The 19,235-nt window shown below is 41.1% G+C and overlaps 1 protein-coding gene across 1 annotated transcript; it reads right to left on the bottom strand.

Annotated features, from left to right (window-relative positions):
• Nucleotides 1-365: 365 nt before the first annotated feature.
• LOC124260920 lies at nt 366-18,961 on the bottom strand. The gene is made up of 6 exons (XM_046695243.1): nt 18,580-18,961; nt 9,793-10,077; nt 7,894-8,283; nt 7,512-7,604; nt 2,235-2,318; nt 366-1,876 (listed from the first exon to the last, which is right to left on the bottom strand). Exons 1-5 carry the CDS (start codon nt 18,638-18,640, stop codon nt 2,248-2,250), a joined length of 900 nt encoding a protein of 299 aa, XP_046551199.1. The 5' UTR covers nt 18,641-18,961; the 3' UTR covers nt 366-1,876; nt 2,235-2,247.
• Between the last annotated feature and the right edge of the window lie 274 nt (nt 18,962-19,235).

The raw sequence follows: 19,235 nt of genomic DNA on the forward strand, positions 1-19,235 counted from the left end.
ACTGCTTCCGTTCAAATAAACATGAAAATGTCTGTTTAGAACATGCAGAAAATCTCCCTTAAATCAATAGCTTGTGTTCAACAGTCTGTGACGTCAGCCACGAGCCTGGATGACGAGTCGTGGAAGTTTCTGTCCAGTAATTCTTACTTCTTTGAGTGGCATTTAGAAGTTGGTGTAATGAACGAGAGGAGTTCTATGGATATACAACTTCTTTATATAATATGAGCGACGTGTCAGTGTAGCTACAAACACTGTTATCAAGCAAGTGATCCTGTCACAGAAATGAGACAATACTGGATCACAGAAAATGAACTAAAAACTGTTCCATTTTCAAGCTAATGGACAAAATAATGAGACTGAGACTCTGTAAATTCAACAAAATTTATTATGCTCAGTGTTTTCAAACACAAAAACTTGTTCTCAAAAAAACAAACCCAAAACTTTTTGTCTAAAACATATAGCCAAGCAAGATTAAATGTTAGCTTACTTATGTAGCACGTTGGACATATATAACATGTAAAACAAAGATACAACATACTAAAGGCACTCGTATAGGTGTAAAGAGATGGACAAACCAAGAACACAGGTGATTGAGATTATACCCTGATACTCAACACATATACACATAAAAATTACCTGATCTCTTGAGAAAAATACATTTGGAGGTGTTTTGGTTGGAGAAAAACAAAAGATATCGATTGTCATAACCTTTTTTCATTAAAAAATATCTCCATCTTAGTTATAAATTATTGCACTGAAATATTGTACGACATGTAACATGGTGGGCCTGGTAGATTATGTATGTGTGACATCTGAAAGGTACATGGATTTCATCGTCTCTGAAAACTGTCACATATATCTCGGGGCGGGGCACAGAAATGACAAAGTAACTCTGATAATGTTGGGGAGGGGGTAGTGTAAGCAATAAATGATATATGTCCATACACTCAACCAACACAAGAGTGAAGAGTCGTTTTACTGGCCAAGCACCTGCTGCATATTAATTAAATATATGAATACAAGGTCGTCAATAAAAAGTCTACATTAAAAACATAAAAATGTTTGGAACTACAGAAGAAATGATCCCAACAACCTGGTCAGTACAGTAGATACACACTGCCCCAGCTGTTGAGAAATGCCATATATTCTCATAATCCTCCACTGATGAGCACTATTGGTTGATAATCCTGGTTAAATATCATATACTGGGATTATATACGAATTCTGTTGATATTAACATGATACTGGCCCTTAAAAGAGATGTATTTTGTATCTGAACCAAATGTAGACAAGGAAATGTGAGGAATGATGTACCATCTAACAAAAGTCTTATGCATCGTATCTGTAGCACAGGGAGGAGAACACTAGATTACAGAGGTGCAGGCAAACAATACTGCCACCAAAATGAATGCCAGTAATCATTATTTTACATCCTTTCCCATTTTGTGAAAAGCATGTTTTAAACAGTTTTACAAAGATTGTTGATAAATGTTGTTCAAGATTGTTTTTGGTTTAGTTAAATATAAAACACTTGCTCTTACATTTCTTGTGAGATTCAAAGGCCATGTCTCCATGTAGTCGTACATCAAAAAATCTATAGGATAAGTTTAGGATACAGGACTCTAGCCTTATGTATGAAGAAATGAGGTCCCGATTGTAGAACAGACCTTAGTGAGGGGGGCAACTGGCATTACCCTGCTTCAAAATATTAAACCTCAAATATTTCTTTCCGTTTGTACATCTCAGATGGTAAATGGAAGAGTGGAACATTTCAGTTAAAGCTCCTATTGCTATTTGAATTTAATATTTGATGTGGAGGAAATTCTGACTAATCTTCTTCGGCCATCTCAGCGGTTCCCTTCTGTTGTCGGCGGCCCTAAAACACATGATGCATATTACCATAACAGAACATATAAACAGATAAAGGTTTCATATCACTATGTTTCCTGTCAGCACCAGTTTAATATCCAAAAACACTCTGGAAAGTTATGTCCATTGTTCTTGGAGGTGTTTTATTTGCATAATTGATTAACTGCCCTAGGGCAATTATTTTTATTAAAAAACATAATATCGCACTTATTTTGATAATCTTCATCATGTCTAATACATTACACGCATATTAAATAAGTATGCCCATGTGCTTTAAGGCATTTAATCACCCTCACTACAGTAGGTATTTACATAACAATAAACTAGTTCTACTTCCTGTATTGATGCTATTAATATGTACTTACATGAGTTCTTGAGTTAGGCGGCACCAAACAACACAATGGCTGTAACCACGGCAACTAGACTGGCCACTGTCAGCTGATGATACCCTGAAGAGAAGGAATCATGATGTAATTTACAATGGCTACATGTCAGTGGTTGACGTCACATACAACCTGATCAGGGAATAACAACACACTACACGTCAGTGGTTGACGTCACATACAACCTGATCAGGGAATAACAACACACTACACATCAGTGGTTGACGTCATATACAACCTGATCAGGGAATAACAACACACTACACTCCAGTGGTTGACGTCACATACAACCTGATCAGGGAATAACAACACACTACACATCAGTGGATGACGTCACATACAACCTCATCAGGGAATAACAACACACTACACATCAGTGGTTGACGTCACATACAACCTGATCAGGGAATAACAACACACTACAAATCAGTGGTTGACGTCACATACAACCTGATCAGGGAATAACACAACACTACACGTCAGTGGTTGACGTCACATACAACCTGATCAGGGAATAACAACACACTACACGCCAGTGGTTGACGTCACATTGACAGGGCACAACATACAACACATACAACCATCAGGGAATAACAACACACTACACTCCAGTGGTTGACGCCACATACAACCTGACCAGGGAATAACAACACACTACACATCAGTGGTTGACGCGTCACATACAACCTGATCAGGGAATAACAACACACTACACGCCAGTGGTTGACGCTGATCACATACAACCTGATCAACCTGATCAGGAATAACAACACACTACACGTCAGTGGTTGACGTCACATACAACCTGATCAGGGAATAACAACACACTACACATCAGTGGTTGACGTCACATACAACCTCATCAGGGAATAACACAACACTACACGTCAGTGGTTGACGTCACATACAACCAGATCAGGGAATAACAACACACTACACGTCAGTGGTTGACGTCACATACGACCTGATCAGGGAATAACAACACACTACACATCAGTGGATGACGTCACATACGACCTGATCAGGGAATAACACAACACTACACGTCAGTGGTTGACGTCACATACGACCTGATCAGGGAATAACACAACACTACACGTCAGTGGTTGACGTCACATACAACCTGATCAGGGAATAACAACACACTACACGTCAGTGGTTGACGTCACATACAACCTGATCAGGGAATAACAACACACTACACATCAGTGGATGACGTCACATACGACCTGATCAGGGAATAACACAACACTACACAGTGGTTACCAGTGGTTGACGCCACATACCTAACCTGATCAGGGAATAACACAACACTACACGTCAGTGGTTGACGTCACATACAACCTGATCAGGGAATAACAACACACTACACATCAGTGGATGACGTCACATACGACCTGATCAGGGAATAACACAACACTACACTCCAGTGGTTGACGTCACATACAACCTGATCAGGGAATAACAACACACTACATGTCAGTGGTTGACGTCACATACGACCTGATAAGGGAATAACACAACACTACACGTCAGTGGTTGACGTCACATACAACCTCATCAGGGAATAACACACTACACATCAGTGGTTGACGTCACATACAACCTCGTCAGGGAATAACAACACACTACATGTCAGTGGTTAACGTCACAAACGACCTGATCAGGGAATAACACAACACTACACATCAGTGGTTGACGTCACATACAACCTGATCAGGGAATAACTACACGTCAGTGGTTGACGTCATATACAACCTCATCAGGGAATAACACAACACTACACATCAGTGGTTGACGTCACATACAACCTCATCAGGGAATAACACAACACTACACATCAGTGGTTGACGTCACATACAACCTCATCAGGGAATAACACAACACTACACGTCAGTGGTTGACGTCACATACAACCTGATCAGGGAATAACTACATGTCAGTGGTTTACGTCACATACGACCTGATCAGGGAATAACACAACACTACACATCAGTGGTTGACGTCACATACAACCTCATCAGGGAATAACAACACACTACACGTCAGTGGTTGACGTCATATACAACCTCATCAGGGAATAACACAACACTACACATCAGTGGTTGACGTCACATACAACCTCATCAGGGAATAACACAACACTACACGTCAGTGGTTGACGTCACATACAACCTGATCAGGGAATAACAACACACTATACATCAGTGGTTGACGTCACATACAACACACTACACATCAGTGGTTGACGTCACATACAACCTCATCAGGGAATAACAACACACTACACATCAGTGGATGACGTCACATACGACCTGATCAGGGAATAGCACAACACTACACGTCAGTGGTTGACGCCACATACCTAACCTGATCAGGGAATAACACAACACTACACGTCAGTGGTTGACGTCACATACAACCTGATCAGGGAATAACAACACACTACACATCAGTGGATGACGTCACATACAACCTGATCAGGGAAAAACAACACACTACACGTCAGTGGTTGACGTCACATACAACCTGATCAGGGAATAACAACACACTACACGTCAGTGGTTGACGTCACATACAACCTGATCAGGGAATAACAACACACTACACATCAGTGGTTGACGTCACATACAACCTGATCAGGGAATAACAACACACTACACGTCAGTGGTTGACGTCACATACAACCAGATCAGGGAATAACAACACACTACACGTCAGTGGTTGACGTCACATACCTAACCTGATCAGGAATAACAACACACTACACATCAGTGGATGACGCCACATACAACCTGATCAGGAATAACACAACACTACACGCCAGTGGTTGACGCCACATACCTAATTCCGATCAGGAATAACACAACACTACACGCCAGTGGTTGACGCCACATACAACCTGATCAGGGAATAACAACACACTACACGCCAGTGGTTGACGCCACATACAACCTGATCAGGAATAACAACACACTACACATCAGTGGATGACGCCACATACCAACCTGATCAGGAATAACACAACACTACACGCCAGTGGTTGACGCCACATACCTACCTGATCAGGGAATAACACAACACCACACGTCAGTGGTTGACGTCACATACAACCTGATCAGGGAATAACAACACACTACACATCAGTGGATGACGTCACATACGACCTGATCAGGGAATAACACAACACTACACTCCAGTGGTTGACGTCACATACAACCTGATCAGGGAATAACAACACACTACATGTCAGTGGTTGACGTCACATACGACCTGATCAGGGAATAACACAACACTACACGTCAGTGGTTGACGTCACATACAACCTCATCAGGGAATAACAACACACTACACGTCAGTGGTTGACGTCATATACAACCTCATCAGGGAATAACACAACACTACACATCAGTGGTTGACGTCACATACAACCTCATCAGGGAATAACACAACACTACACGTCAGTGGTTGACGTCACATACAACCTCATCAGGGAATAACACACTACACATCAGTGGTTGACATCACATACAACCTCATCAGGGAATAACAACACACTACATGTCAGTGGTTTACGTCACATACGACCTGATCAGGGAATAACACAACACTACACATCAGTGGTTGACGTCACATACAACCTCATCAGGGAATAACAACACACTACACGTCAGTGGTTGACGTCATATACAACCTCATCAGGGAATAACACAACACTACACATCAGTGGTTGACGTCACATACAACCTCATCAGGGAATAACACAACACTACACGTCAGTGGTTGACGTCACATACAACCTCATCAGGGAATAACACAACACTACACGTCAGTGGTTGACGTCACATACAACCTGATCAGGGAATAACAACACACTATACATCAGTGGTTGACGTCACATACAACACACTACACATCAGTGGTTGACGTCACATACAACCTCATCAGGGAATAACAACACACTACACATCAGTGGTTGACGTCACATACAACCTGACCAGGGAATAACAACACAGTACAAAACAGGTCGCACATAATGAACAGTGGCACCCATGCCCCCGATCCCATATCCCCATCAGGGTGGTAGGGGAGTAGCCATAGCGTAATGGGTAAAGCAAACACCAAAGCCCCAGTTTCACCACATGGGTGTCTACACACTGCGGCACACATGGGTGTCTACACACAGCGGCAGAGGTGGGTGTCTACACACAGCGGCAGAGGTGGGTGTCTACACAGCGGCACACATGGGTGTCTACACACAGCGGTACATGTCGGTGTCTACACACAGTGGCACATGTGGGTGTCTACACAGCGGCACACATGGGTGTCTACACACAGCGGTACATGTGGGTGTCTACACACAGCGGTACACGTGGATCGCTACACACAGCGGCACACATGGGTGGCTACACACAGCGGCACACATGGGTGTCTGCACACAGCGGCACACAAGGGTGTCTACACACAGCGGCACACATGGGTGTCTACACACAGTGGCACAGGTGTGTTGCTATACACAGCGGTACACGTGGATCACTACACACAGCGGCACACTTGGGTGTCTACTCACAGCGGCACACATGGGTGTCTATACACAGCGGCACACATGGGTGTCTATACACAGCGGCACACATGGGTGTCTATACACAGTGGCACACATGGGTGTCTACACACTGTGGCACACATGGGTGTCTATACACAGCGGCACACATGGGTGTCTACACACAGCGGCACACATGGTGTCTACACACAGCGGCACACATGGGTGTCTACACACTGCGGCACACATGGGTGTCTACACACTGCGGCACACATGGGTGTCTGCACACAGCGGCACACAAGGGTGTCTACACACAGCGGCACACATGGGTGTCTACACACTGCGGCACACATGGGTGTCTACACACAGTGGCACAGGTGTGTTGCTATACACAGCGGCACACGTGGATCGCTACACACAGCGGCACACATGGGTGTCTACACACTGCAGCACACATGGGTGTCTGCACACAGCGGCACACATGGGTGTCTATACACAGCGGCACACATGGGTGTCTATACACAACGGCACACATGGGTGTCTACACACTGTGGCACACATGGGTGTCTATACACAGCGGCACACATGGGTGTCTACACACTGTGGCACACATGGGTGTCTGCACACAGCGGCACAGGTGGGTTGCTATACACAGCGGTACACGTGGATCGCTACACACATGGGTTGTGAGACTGACCAAGCATACATGTTGGACATACCTGAGTAGGTCGGAGCGACCTTGTTGGTGGGGTCGGGGGCAGGTGTACTTGGCTCTGGTGCTCCATTGCATGCCACGGTCACGGCTGATTTACCTACAACATAAACAAACAATTGTTTTGACACTCAATATGCTGTATTTTGCTCGTTATAAATTGATATCACTGACGCTATGAAATCACCTGCACATCAGCCTTCATAATAACAGCTGCTTCCCTTCATATACTGCACTATTTGTTTACAATGTCATATTTTAGCTGCAAATTGCAATACACAGTCCCTACTTTTCAAGAAACCAATGGGACAGACTTAAATATACTCAATGACATGTGCTACTCTCCGAGACATGGGCTACTCTGAAATCCTGTGAAACAAGTCTCTTACCTTTAACTCTCATCCACAAATAGTTGTCATCTTTGCCCTCCTTCCCTCCAGCATTATACACCAGCCTGACATGCTTGACGTCCTTCAACTCTCTAGCTGTAAATGGCAGCACACCGGAGAAGATATGTCCTGTGACAGTGTTAACCTCTCTATCATTGGGATATACGGTGAAGCCTGCAGTCATGGTATACTTCTTGGTGTCATTTGAGCGGGCCAGGATCTTGGCTTCCAGGATCTGTAATCTCATTTCAGAACCCCGGATGTCACAGGTGCAGGTCCGATTCGGGTACGGAGAGCTGACCTTCTCGGGGTAGTATGGAGACTTCAGATACACATACTTGTCAGCACCAGCTGCAAGACCAGCCTCACCACAGATGTCAACAGGTGTCTCTGGAATACAACAGTGAGTGAGTGAGTGAGTGAGTGAGTGAGTGAGTGAGTGAGTGAGTGAGTGAGTGATGAGTGAGTGAGTGAGTGAGTGAGTGAGTGAGTGAGTGAGTGAGTGAGTGAGTGAGTGAGTGAGTGAGTGAGTGAGTGAGTAAGGAGTGAGGGAGTGAGGGAGGGAGGGAGTGAGTGACTCAGGCAGCACTGCAACACAGTCAGGGCTATGGAGACCAAGACTCAGCCATGTTAGCCATGTTATGTATTGTTTCCTGGCTCTGAAACTCCTTGGGTACATGAGTCATTGATTACTGCTTTCCTTCTAACTATCAGCCCTGGAGAAAGTGTCAAGCTTCAAACAAGACTGTAGAAATGTTTCAGACAGTCGAGGGTCACCAGTTACACACCAATGACATCTCAAACTGACAGATGGTTTTGACAGATACTAAGCATGGAATCAGATGTGTCATGATATACTAAAAGTAAAGGGTATCAAATCTTGAACTGAGACACAGACTGCTGCCTGCCTCAATTGTTAAGGCCGATGTTGACAACAAAAAAGGAAGTATTTTTTTTCTGGGCCACAAGACTGCTGGAAAAAAGATTCACTGGGAAATGAAGCAATACTGGCTAATGTCGGCTGATGAAAGCCAATCGAAAGAGAACATTGCATTTCATTTTTTGACTTTTTGACTTACTACATTTCTTGGGTCCAAATAATTGACCTACATGCAGTTTTCTATGTCAGATTCACAGCGGTGGAGGTAGCCTAGTGGTTAAAGCTTTCGCTTGTCACGCCAAAGACACTGGTTCGATTTCCCACATGTGTACAATGTGTTGAGCCCATTTCTGGTGTCCCCGCCATGATATTGCTGGCATATTGCTGAAAGCGATGTAAAACCCAACTCACTCACTATGTCAAATTCAGTACTTGAGAGTCTGCATAACCTAAAAACCTACACACCTTCAGCCTGCCCTGCCCCAAGTGTAAAGGCAATACAGCACTCACAATGATGGAGAAACATTTCATTCTACATCACATGCAAAACACACATGTTGCCATTGTGTACTGAACACATCACAATTGTGATTTCCAGGAAGAGGTACTTGCCGATGTTTGTATGGTGTACTTCCAGGACAGTGTAGGAAGTCATTGATTGGTTGTCAATATCAACTCCTGCTGTCTACACGGGGAACACTCAGTCGGCATGGTAACACAGGCTGTTTTCATATTATTGTGATATTGTGGCACAACCACACGTGAAGATCCGGGTTAGAACTGGTCTTCAGCAGCCTATGCCTGTTTTAAAGGCAACTTATGGGATCATGTAGTCAGGATCACTGACTTGGTTGACACATGTCATTGTATCCCAATGGCGTTGATCAATGCTAAGGATGTTGATCACTGGATTGTCTGGTCCTGACTTTATCATTTACAGACTGCCACCATATCACTGAACAAACAAGCAAATATTCACTCTCTCATACATCATGGCACAAAGAAAATATTATACATACCAGGAATACACTCATATAATAAAGTAGGTTGAAAGAAGCCGGTCTTGTTACAACCATCTTCATACCAGCTTTTCCGCACTGTCTTGTTACAAGCCGAAACCCCCACGCAGTCCGTGTCCGTGCTGACGGAGTGTTGGAAGTTACAGTCACCACCAGGCTTACAATCATCGGTCATATCTTGCAGTTTGGAATGCATGTAATACATCATCTCGTTATTCTTGCATGCCAGGTTGAAAGTCACATTGGCGTCGGACGTACACTTCTTCATCTCCTTCACGTCTTCACCTGGAACGAAGGACAAGTATAGAGAAATAGCACCTCACATTCAGATATCCTCAAGACAAGTATAGAGAGAGGAGAAATAGCACCTCACATTCAGATATCCTCAAGATAAGTATAGAGAGAGGAGAAATAGCACTTCACATTCAGATATCCTCAAGTATCAGTGACGAGACATTGAAGGGCAATCACCTTCTGTATCAGATATCAGTGACATAGATTCCAAATGAACAGCCTTTGACATGCTAATGGGTGAAAGGAATTGTTATTTTCGTTGACTGTAAAACAAGGCATTTAACATGTTACTAACTCCTTTCTCAGTACTGGTCCACAGATCACTGACAAAGATCACTGACACAGATCACTGACAAAGATCACTGACACAGATCACTGACACAGATCACTGACAAAGATCACTGACACAGATCACTGACAAAGATCACTGACACAGATCACTGACAAAGATGAAGCCAACATTAAATAGGATCAGTACAGTTCCATTTACTGACATTTGCTGTTGGTTCTGCTGCATATCTGACTCTGGTTCCCTGATCCATGAGCCCTCCATCCTGCACACTAACACTGCCGCTGCTGTTGGTTGGTTGTTTTATGCGGCACTTAGCAATACTCCAGCTATATGGCGGCGGTCTGTTAATAATCAAGTCTGGACAGACAATCCAGTGATCAACAGCATGATCATCGATCTACGTAATTGAGATACGATGACATGTGTCAACCAAGTCAGCGAGCCTGACCACCCGATCCTGTTAGTCGCCTCTTACAACAAGCATGGGTTGCTGAAGACCAATTCTAACCCGGATCTACACGGGTTCAGCTGCTGTGAGACTGTGTATATACACAGGTATGCATACCAAATGGGATGTGTTAATTAATTTCTTCAACCTGAACACCCAGACAAAATGAACATTTTGTGGATGTTCATATGACTCAAACAGTTTAGTGTACCTTGATGGCCAATTTCAGGCCAGCTGACCTATCATATCAAAACCACAGATTTGATTTATTTTAAACGAAATCAACCCCATTTTGCATCTTCTATAACTCAAAAATCCACTTTGGTAAACATCTATTTACAATTAGTTACTTTAGTTCACAGTAAATGTGTATATTTATGATTTAAGCAACAGTGTTAATCAGTTGGTATCCTCAAAGTGGCAATGGCCCTTCAGTTTCTTAGGCAACTAAATTTCATACAATACAAAGGGTGTTGTTGTCACCCATGATAAGCGAGATTAGTTTTACATTGCTTTTAGCAGTATTCCTGCAATATCACAGCGGGGAACACCACAAATTTAAGAAATCAAATGAATCACCCATGCGAGGAATTAAACCCGCATTCAATGTTTGGAGTCCCAGGGGTGGAAATAACTTTAGAATTGCTAGTGACTGACTGACTGAGTTTGGTTTTACGCCGCTTTTAGCAATATTCCAGCAATATCACGGCGGAGGACACCAGAAATGAGCTTCACTCATTGTACCCATGTGGGGATTCAAACCCGGGTCTTCGGTGTGATGAGCCAACGCTTGAATCAATAGACTACCCCACCGCCCCTGAATTGCTAGTGTACTCCGGTACAGTGGCATGTGTAAAATCACTTGCCCTGATAAGTTTTCCACTATACCGGCCGATTTTCTTGTTGATTTTTTAAATAAACAACATAATTAACACTGGAAAGTCAACTGGACATCGCTACAGCATGATATACAAATTTGCTTGCCCGACAGAAAAACACTGAACTGGGCGTCGGGCAATGGGTTATTTCCACCCCTGAGACCTGTATATACCTCCACCTGTATTGTCACACCACCATTCACTGGATACTCAGCTAAAGAATATGTAACATGCGCAATTAGAGGTAACACCAGTCTGATTACCTGACAAAGATCACTGACAAAGATCAAACCAACAGTAACTAGGACCTGTTCACTTCCATTTACTGACATTTGCTGTTGGTTCTGCTGCATATCACTGGATGCTCAGCTAAAGAATATGTAACATGCGCAATTAGAGGTAACACCAGTCTGACTACCTGACAAACTACCTTGTGCCTGGTTAATTTCTCAACCTTCTGAATTCAGGTCTGATGTTAATATATTACAAGACAAGACAAGACTTTTATTAGGTCAAAGACCAATACAATACAGATAAATTTATATTTGCCTGTGCACAGTTAATATATCACAAGTCATGTGATAATCCATGTGGAAGCGCAGTAACCATGGTAACAGAGGAAATGTCAAATGAGTAAAGCAAAAACATTGATCAATGGATCATGTTTATTGATTAATCTCTGTTGTCTTGCACAGATGACTTGTCAAATTACTGTTTATGTATGTAGGTTTCACTAGACAGTCTATCTCAGCTGATCCAACCTTAAAAATCTGAAACAAAGTCACAAGACCAGTTGAAAACCTATGATGATTTACAATGTCCAGAAGCACTCTATATATTTTACAATATTAGATTGTTAGAAGACACATGACACGGAACACTACCTTCTCCAGCTAGCCATCACTGATGGATATATTCAAATACAAGGTACTGCCTCATTATTCATAGAACTTTTGTCGGTTTTAATTTATAATATAATATATGTTTTTCGGTTTCATCTATTTTTTTAGTACAGAACCGATTCATTCAACTACTTATCACTGAGAATTTCATCTATTCGAGACAGACAACACTTAGTCATTATTTTCACAGCGTCTTAGGCGTCAATGTGTAAAATGTTTCACTTGGGCAATGTCTAGATATTGCAGTCATTTTACAGATTCACTAAACAGGGTTCGATTTAAGAGATGGCAACCAAGATGCACCAGGTGCAACCTAAGATAAAACCCTAGTTTCTCCAGCCAAATTTCAGTTGCACTGCTTTATTGCAATATGTAATGAAAGAAATGTGCTATTGAAGTATTCAAAGTTGAGAAGAAAAATGAGCTGACATACTTATGCTTATAATGTTAGATTTATTGTTGATTTATTTCTCTAAAATTTACTTGCACCTGGTGCAAGCTAGGCTAATAACTAGGTTGCACTTTGTAATTTTGGGTTGCACCCATGGAAGTAACATTACTAACAAAGCACTAAATCGAGCCCTGACTAAATAACAGATTAACTCATTTCTATAAAGACATCCCAAATATTAACTACACAAAAACCAAATGCAAGCTGTTCAGTGTGGAAGTGAGCATTTAAAGGAACTTCCCACACATGGAAACACCTGGCTTCTAAACATTTGATATTCAACAGAACAATGTTTTGACGTCATTGGCAGCATGGTCAATGAAACTAATGATAGGCTTTCATTGGATAAGAGACACACCCTTACCTAAATGCCCCAATCGTAGACAATGTAACAAAACCTTATATATATAGAGAGAGATTTTGTAGATATTGAAGTACCAATCTACATACATTCCTTCTAACTTGAGTAAAGATGTTGGAGAAAGAATAAAGCTTCAGTCAACATAAGTCTATGCATGATCAGATTGGTATAATATATGTGTATCTAACTAGTTTTTTGCCAAGTCTACGGTAAGACAACAGTTTATGCCAAGCAGGCAAATGATTGGTAGTGAAGTAGTGAGTGAGCTGGGTTTGAGGACACTTTAACACTACTCCAGTCAGCAAACTCAGGTAACTGTGGCAAGAAAGCCCCAGCTGATACAGGTTGTACACATTTAACACTTCAGTCAAACTCAGGTAACTGTGGCAAGAAAGCCCCAGCTGATGCAGGTTGTACACATTTAACACTTCAGTCAAACTCAGGTAACTGTGGCAAGAAAGCCCCAGCTGATGCAGGTTGTACACATTTAACACTTCAGTCAACACTCACTCAGGTAACTGTGGCAAGAAAGCCCCAGCTGATGCAGGTTGTACACATTTAACACTTCAGTCAAACTCAGGTAACTGTGGCAAGAAAGCCCCAGCTGATGCAGGTTGTACACATTTAACACTTCAGTCAAACTCAGGTAACTGTGGCAAGAAAGCCTCAGCTGTGGCACATTTAAAAGCCCCAGCTCAAGAAAGCCCAAGGATTGTACGTTTAACACTTCAGTCAAACTCAGGTAACTGTGGCAAGAAAGAAAGCCCCAGCTGATGCAGGTTGTACACTGTTTAACAGCCCCAGTCACAACACAGGTAACACTTCAGTCAAACACAGGTAACTGTGGCAAGAAAGCCCCAGCTGATACAGGTTGTACACATTTAACACTTCAGTCAAACACAGGTAACTGTGGCAAGAAAGCCCCAGCTGATACAGGTTGTACACATTTAACACTTCAGTCAAACACAGGGGCATGGATAGTGTGCTGACAGACCTCAAAACATAACTGGGTCAAAACAAGAGTCATACCAATGATCACAGGTGTGTTGGGGTGCAGGTCTGCCTTGTGAATTGTGGCAACGAAGCTATGTCCACACAGCATTAACACCTGAAGCTGTTTATTTGATTGGAATTTTAGAAGTTGATGAATTACAAGAAAGGTATGATACTTTATGGATAACAACTTTTTGTGTAGTATGATGTAACATTTCGGTAAAGATTTTTATACCATTGTCAAGCACTCTTCATATGTCCATCTTAAAGCTACTGAAGAAGGTTCTGTGCAAGATATTCTCTAGAAGTTTAAAACTGTCCAGATCATGAAAATTATGTCCAAGAACATTACTAACTTTAGGACAAAACATTATGACCTTTAGGGCAAGAACATTACTAACTTTAGGACAAGAACATTACTATCTTTAGGACAAAACATTACTAACCTTTAGGACAAGAACATTACTATCTTTAGGACAAAACATTATGACCTTTAGGACAAGAACATGACTACCTTTAGGGCAAGAACATTACTACCTCTAGGGCAAGAACATTACTATCTTTAGGGCAAGGACAGTATGATCTTTAGGGTAAGAACATTACTACCTTTATGGCAAGGACATTACTACCTCTAGGGCAAGAACATTACTAACTTTAGGGCAAGAACAATACTTCCTTTAGGGCAAGAACACTACTATCTCTAGGGCAAAAACATTACTAACTTTAGGGCAAGAACATTACTAACTTTAGGGCAAAAACATTACTAACTTTAGGGCAAGAACATTACTATATTTAGGGCAAGAACAGTATGACCTCTAGGGCCAGAACCTTACTATCTTTAGGGCAAGAACATTACTATCTTTTGGGCAAGAACATTACTAGCTTTAGCATGTTTAGGGCAAGAACATTACTACTTTAAGTCATCTGACTTACTCCACTCAACATGCTTAAATTATCCTACATAAGCATCAGATGCCATTTAGTGCTGAACATGGCACACTAGTTGAGGCTATTGTCCCTAACAAGGACAAAGAAGGAAAGACTGACTGACTGAGTTTAGTTTTACGCCGCTTTTGGCAATATTCCAGCAATATCAAGGACAAGAATGGGCTTAACACATTTGCCCATGTGGGGAATCAGTTGACGAGCCAAAGAAGGAAAGAAGTTTTCCAGTTATTCAATACTTTCACATAGTGACCACACAGAGATTACAAAGAAGTGGGTGTTGAACATGGAAAATATTCCAACTCAATATTTGCAAACATTTTGATTTATTCACGAGCGAAAGCAAGTGAATAAATCAAAATGTTTAGAAATACTGAGTTGAAATATTTTCCATATTCAACATCCAAGAGTTTTGTGATCTATTTATTACACACAGGACGGGAAAGCAGTTTGATCCATGATGACAAATCAAGCAGGCAATGCTAGATGTAAACAAAACGAAATGGAGATAACTGTTATGACTACTTTATAGATGAAAATAAACATTTACAAATATTCAAATGAAAAATAATTCTAATCCCAGGACACCAAATTGAATTTTAATCATCCAGAAACACAATGTTTCTGGTTGACATTTATGGTCAAAAACTTCTTCAATGGAGTATAATTATTGATTCAAAATTTCGAGGTGGCAACAGAAAGGTCACTTGCACTCGAGTAGTTTGGCATTATGACATCACTATCGTTGAATAACTTAGTTTGGTTACACAACGTTTGTTGGATAACTTTCAACTGGTTACACAACGTTTGTTTGATAACTTTCAACTGGTTACACAACAGTTGTTGGATAACTTTCAACTGGTTACACAACAGTTGTTGGATAACTTTCAACTGGTTACACAACGTTTGTTGGATAACTTTCAACTGGTTACACAACGTTTGTTTCAAACTACCAACAATATCCCATAAAGATTTTCAGAACACGTGTAAAAAATACCGATATATATGCTCTCTGTTTCAAAATTGGTGTGTTGTGACAGGGAGACTCTATAAGGGGGAGTGGTCACTCCTCGGAAAGCTCCTAAGCTATGCCTCGGCTCGTCACGTGACCAGTGCAGCCAATATGGCGGAAGCATAGTTTTTAAGATTGAGCCCGGTTTATTTTCAACAGCTGATTACATACGCTGAGTGTTGTGACAACTGAAAACCTACATGTAGAAGATAAGTTACCTATTCTGTCACTTCATTTTAAGTCAAATACTTGTTATTAGTGTCAGTATAAGTACAGTAGCTTTGTAGTAAAGTTTCAAGTGGGCATGTTGTAGCTCACTGGCTTCAATTCTCAGTACACAGCGAAGAAAGACTAAATTATATCGCTAAAAACTTCTTTCACATATTCGTTTTAATTTTTAGAAGGGAAATATACCTTTAGTTAAAAGGTGTTTGCAAGTAATAGTGATATTTTTATAACTAAAAAATTTGTTAGGGTGTATTTGAGGTGTGTGAAAATATGACATATCGCGATCTGCCATTGAAATACCACAGGGTTGTTTGAGTGTTTCTAGTTAGTGTTCAAAAAAACATCCTTCACATACACCTTCAATTTTTATGAGGGGAATGTACCATCAGGTGAAAGGTGTTTGCAAGTAATAGTGATAGTTTTATAATTTAAAAAATTGTTAGTGTGTATTTGAGGTGTGTAAAAAATATGACATATCACGATCTGCCATTGAAATACTACAGGGTTGTTTGAGTGTTTCTAGTTAGTGTTCAAAACATCTTTCACATACACCTTCAATTTTTATGAGGGAATGTACCATCAGGTGAAAGGTGTTTGCAAGTAATAGTAATAGTTTTATAATTTAAAAAAATTGTTAGTGTGTATTTGAGGTGTGTGAAAATATAACATATCGCCGATCTGCCATTGAAATACTACAGGGTTGTTTCAGTGTTTCTAGTTATTGTTCTAAAACATCTTTCACATACACCTTTGTATTTGAGGTGTGTGAAAAATATAACATATCACGATCTGCCATTGAAATACTACAGGCGTTGTTTCCAGTGTTTCTAGTTATTGTTCTAAAACATCTTCACATACACCTTTAATTTTTATGAGGGGAATATACCATCAGGTGAACGTTTTTTGCAAGTAATAGTGATAGTTTTAATTCTTTTTTTTTGTTAGTGTGTATTTGAGGTGTGTGAAAAATATTACATATCGCCAATCTGTTCTGATACGCCATTGGTGCTTGTGATGCTTGAGTGTTATAGTTCTAAAACTTCTTTCTTTCTTGTTGATCTTAGTATTTGACAAAACTGGTGTTTGCAAGGCTTTGTGATAGTTCTAAACTTTCTGTTCTTGAGGGGTCTGTGACAGTGTCAGTTAACATTCTGTCAATGCCCATATCACACATGCAATAAGATATCTGAATTAGTTACTAATGTAAAAAAATGTCTCAAAGTAATTTTTTTGGAAAAAGGACAGCTGATGTTAACATGTGTTCTACCGATAGTTTTCCGTTCTTTAACATGTTTGGGGAGGGATGGCCGTGGTGTATCATTTATTCTTTCATTCATTCACATATGTTCTTTTTCTTTTGTTCTTTTTCTTAATTTCTTTCATTCATTCACATAAAATTCTTGCTCTTAATTCATTCATTCATTCATTCATTCATTCATTCATTCATTCATTCATTCATTGTAAAATTCCGACCTATACAATACACTGGCTGAAGTACTGTTAAACGCAGCCGAAGTCGCGCTGGGACCGAACCAAGTCACTGTGTGCGTTGGAGCATGACGAGGCACACGTTAATTAGTACAAATGGTAAAGAAAGCAAGCGAGTGACCTATCCCTGTTGTAGAGTATCCCTGGTTGTGACTTTTAATCTGAGTATCATTAATATACATTTTGTATCTAATGTGATCGTATCTAGTGTTTTTTTATGTCGTTTTAATTGTTTTTCCTGTTGTTGATTTGGTGTGCGTGTGTGTTTTCCAAATCAAAGAATAATGCCATAAATCGATTTACTTATTATTAACGTTGATTATGCCCTCGGCCTGAGGACCAAACTGTCGTCCCACTCTGGCCACAGTAAACGTGTCGACCTGGTGATAAACTGCTTCATGTAATCAGCTTGTACAATGACTGATGCCACACACAAATGATTCTACACATCCGAGACTAAGTGGCACCGTGATATCTGTAGAAAGTTCAACTCACCTTGCACCATAAGTTGTTGACAGCACACGACGCTCAGAACAGCCAGCCATGTTGGAGCCATGTTGAGATGTGGACAAAGCCGCAAGTGGATTCTGTCCTAGCCTATCGCGGTTCTAAAGAAGCATCAATATTGAGCAATGCTTGCAGTATTGTGTAATATCACTCGCAGCTTTTCAAACCCCTTGAGTCTACAGCATGTGATCGTTAGTCATTACAGCGACAGCTGTCATCCCCAGGTAAATTTCGCAAGCAGTCAGGTGAACAGCACCAAAATACCCAATGAGGCAAATACTAAAGAGGCGTGGTCACATAAAGCATCATTGATCGGATCTCTTATTATCTGGATAGGGTGCGCAAACCGGTTCATTGACTGACTGAGTTTGGTTTTACGCCGCTTTTAGCAATATTCCAGCAATATCACGGCGGGGGACACCAGAAATCGGCTTCAGGATTGTCAAATACCCGGTCCGGACCAACTATGTTATTGGTCCATTGCTCCATCGTTGACAACCATATCCACATATTAATTATGAAAAATACACACGTGACAATCATGAAAAATCATAAAACACAAACATGCTGCATAAATGACGTTGTTGCGAGTATATTGCTTTAAACTCGAATGTAGCTGAGCTAGGTTACGTGTAAAAGTGGAA

Source organism: Haliotis rubra, unplaced genomic scaffold (genome assembly GCF_003918875.1).
Source record: "Haliotis rubra isolate DU_JTF1 unplaced genomic scaffold, ASM391887v1 Scf781, whole genome shotgun sequence".
Classification (NCBI taxonomy): domain Eukaryota; kingdom Metazoa; phylum Mollusca; class Gastropoda; order Lepetellida; family Haliotidae; genus Haliotis; species Haliotis rubra.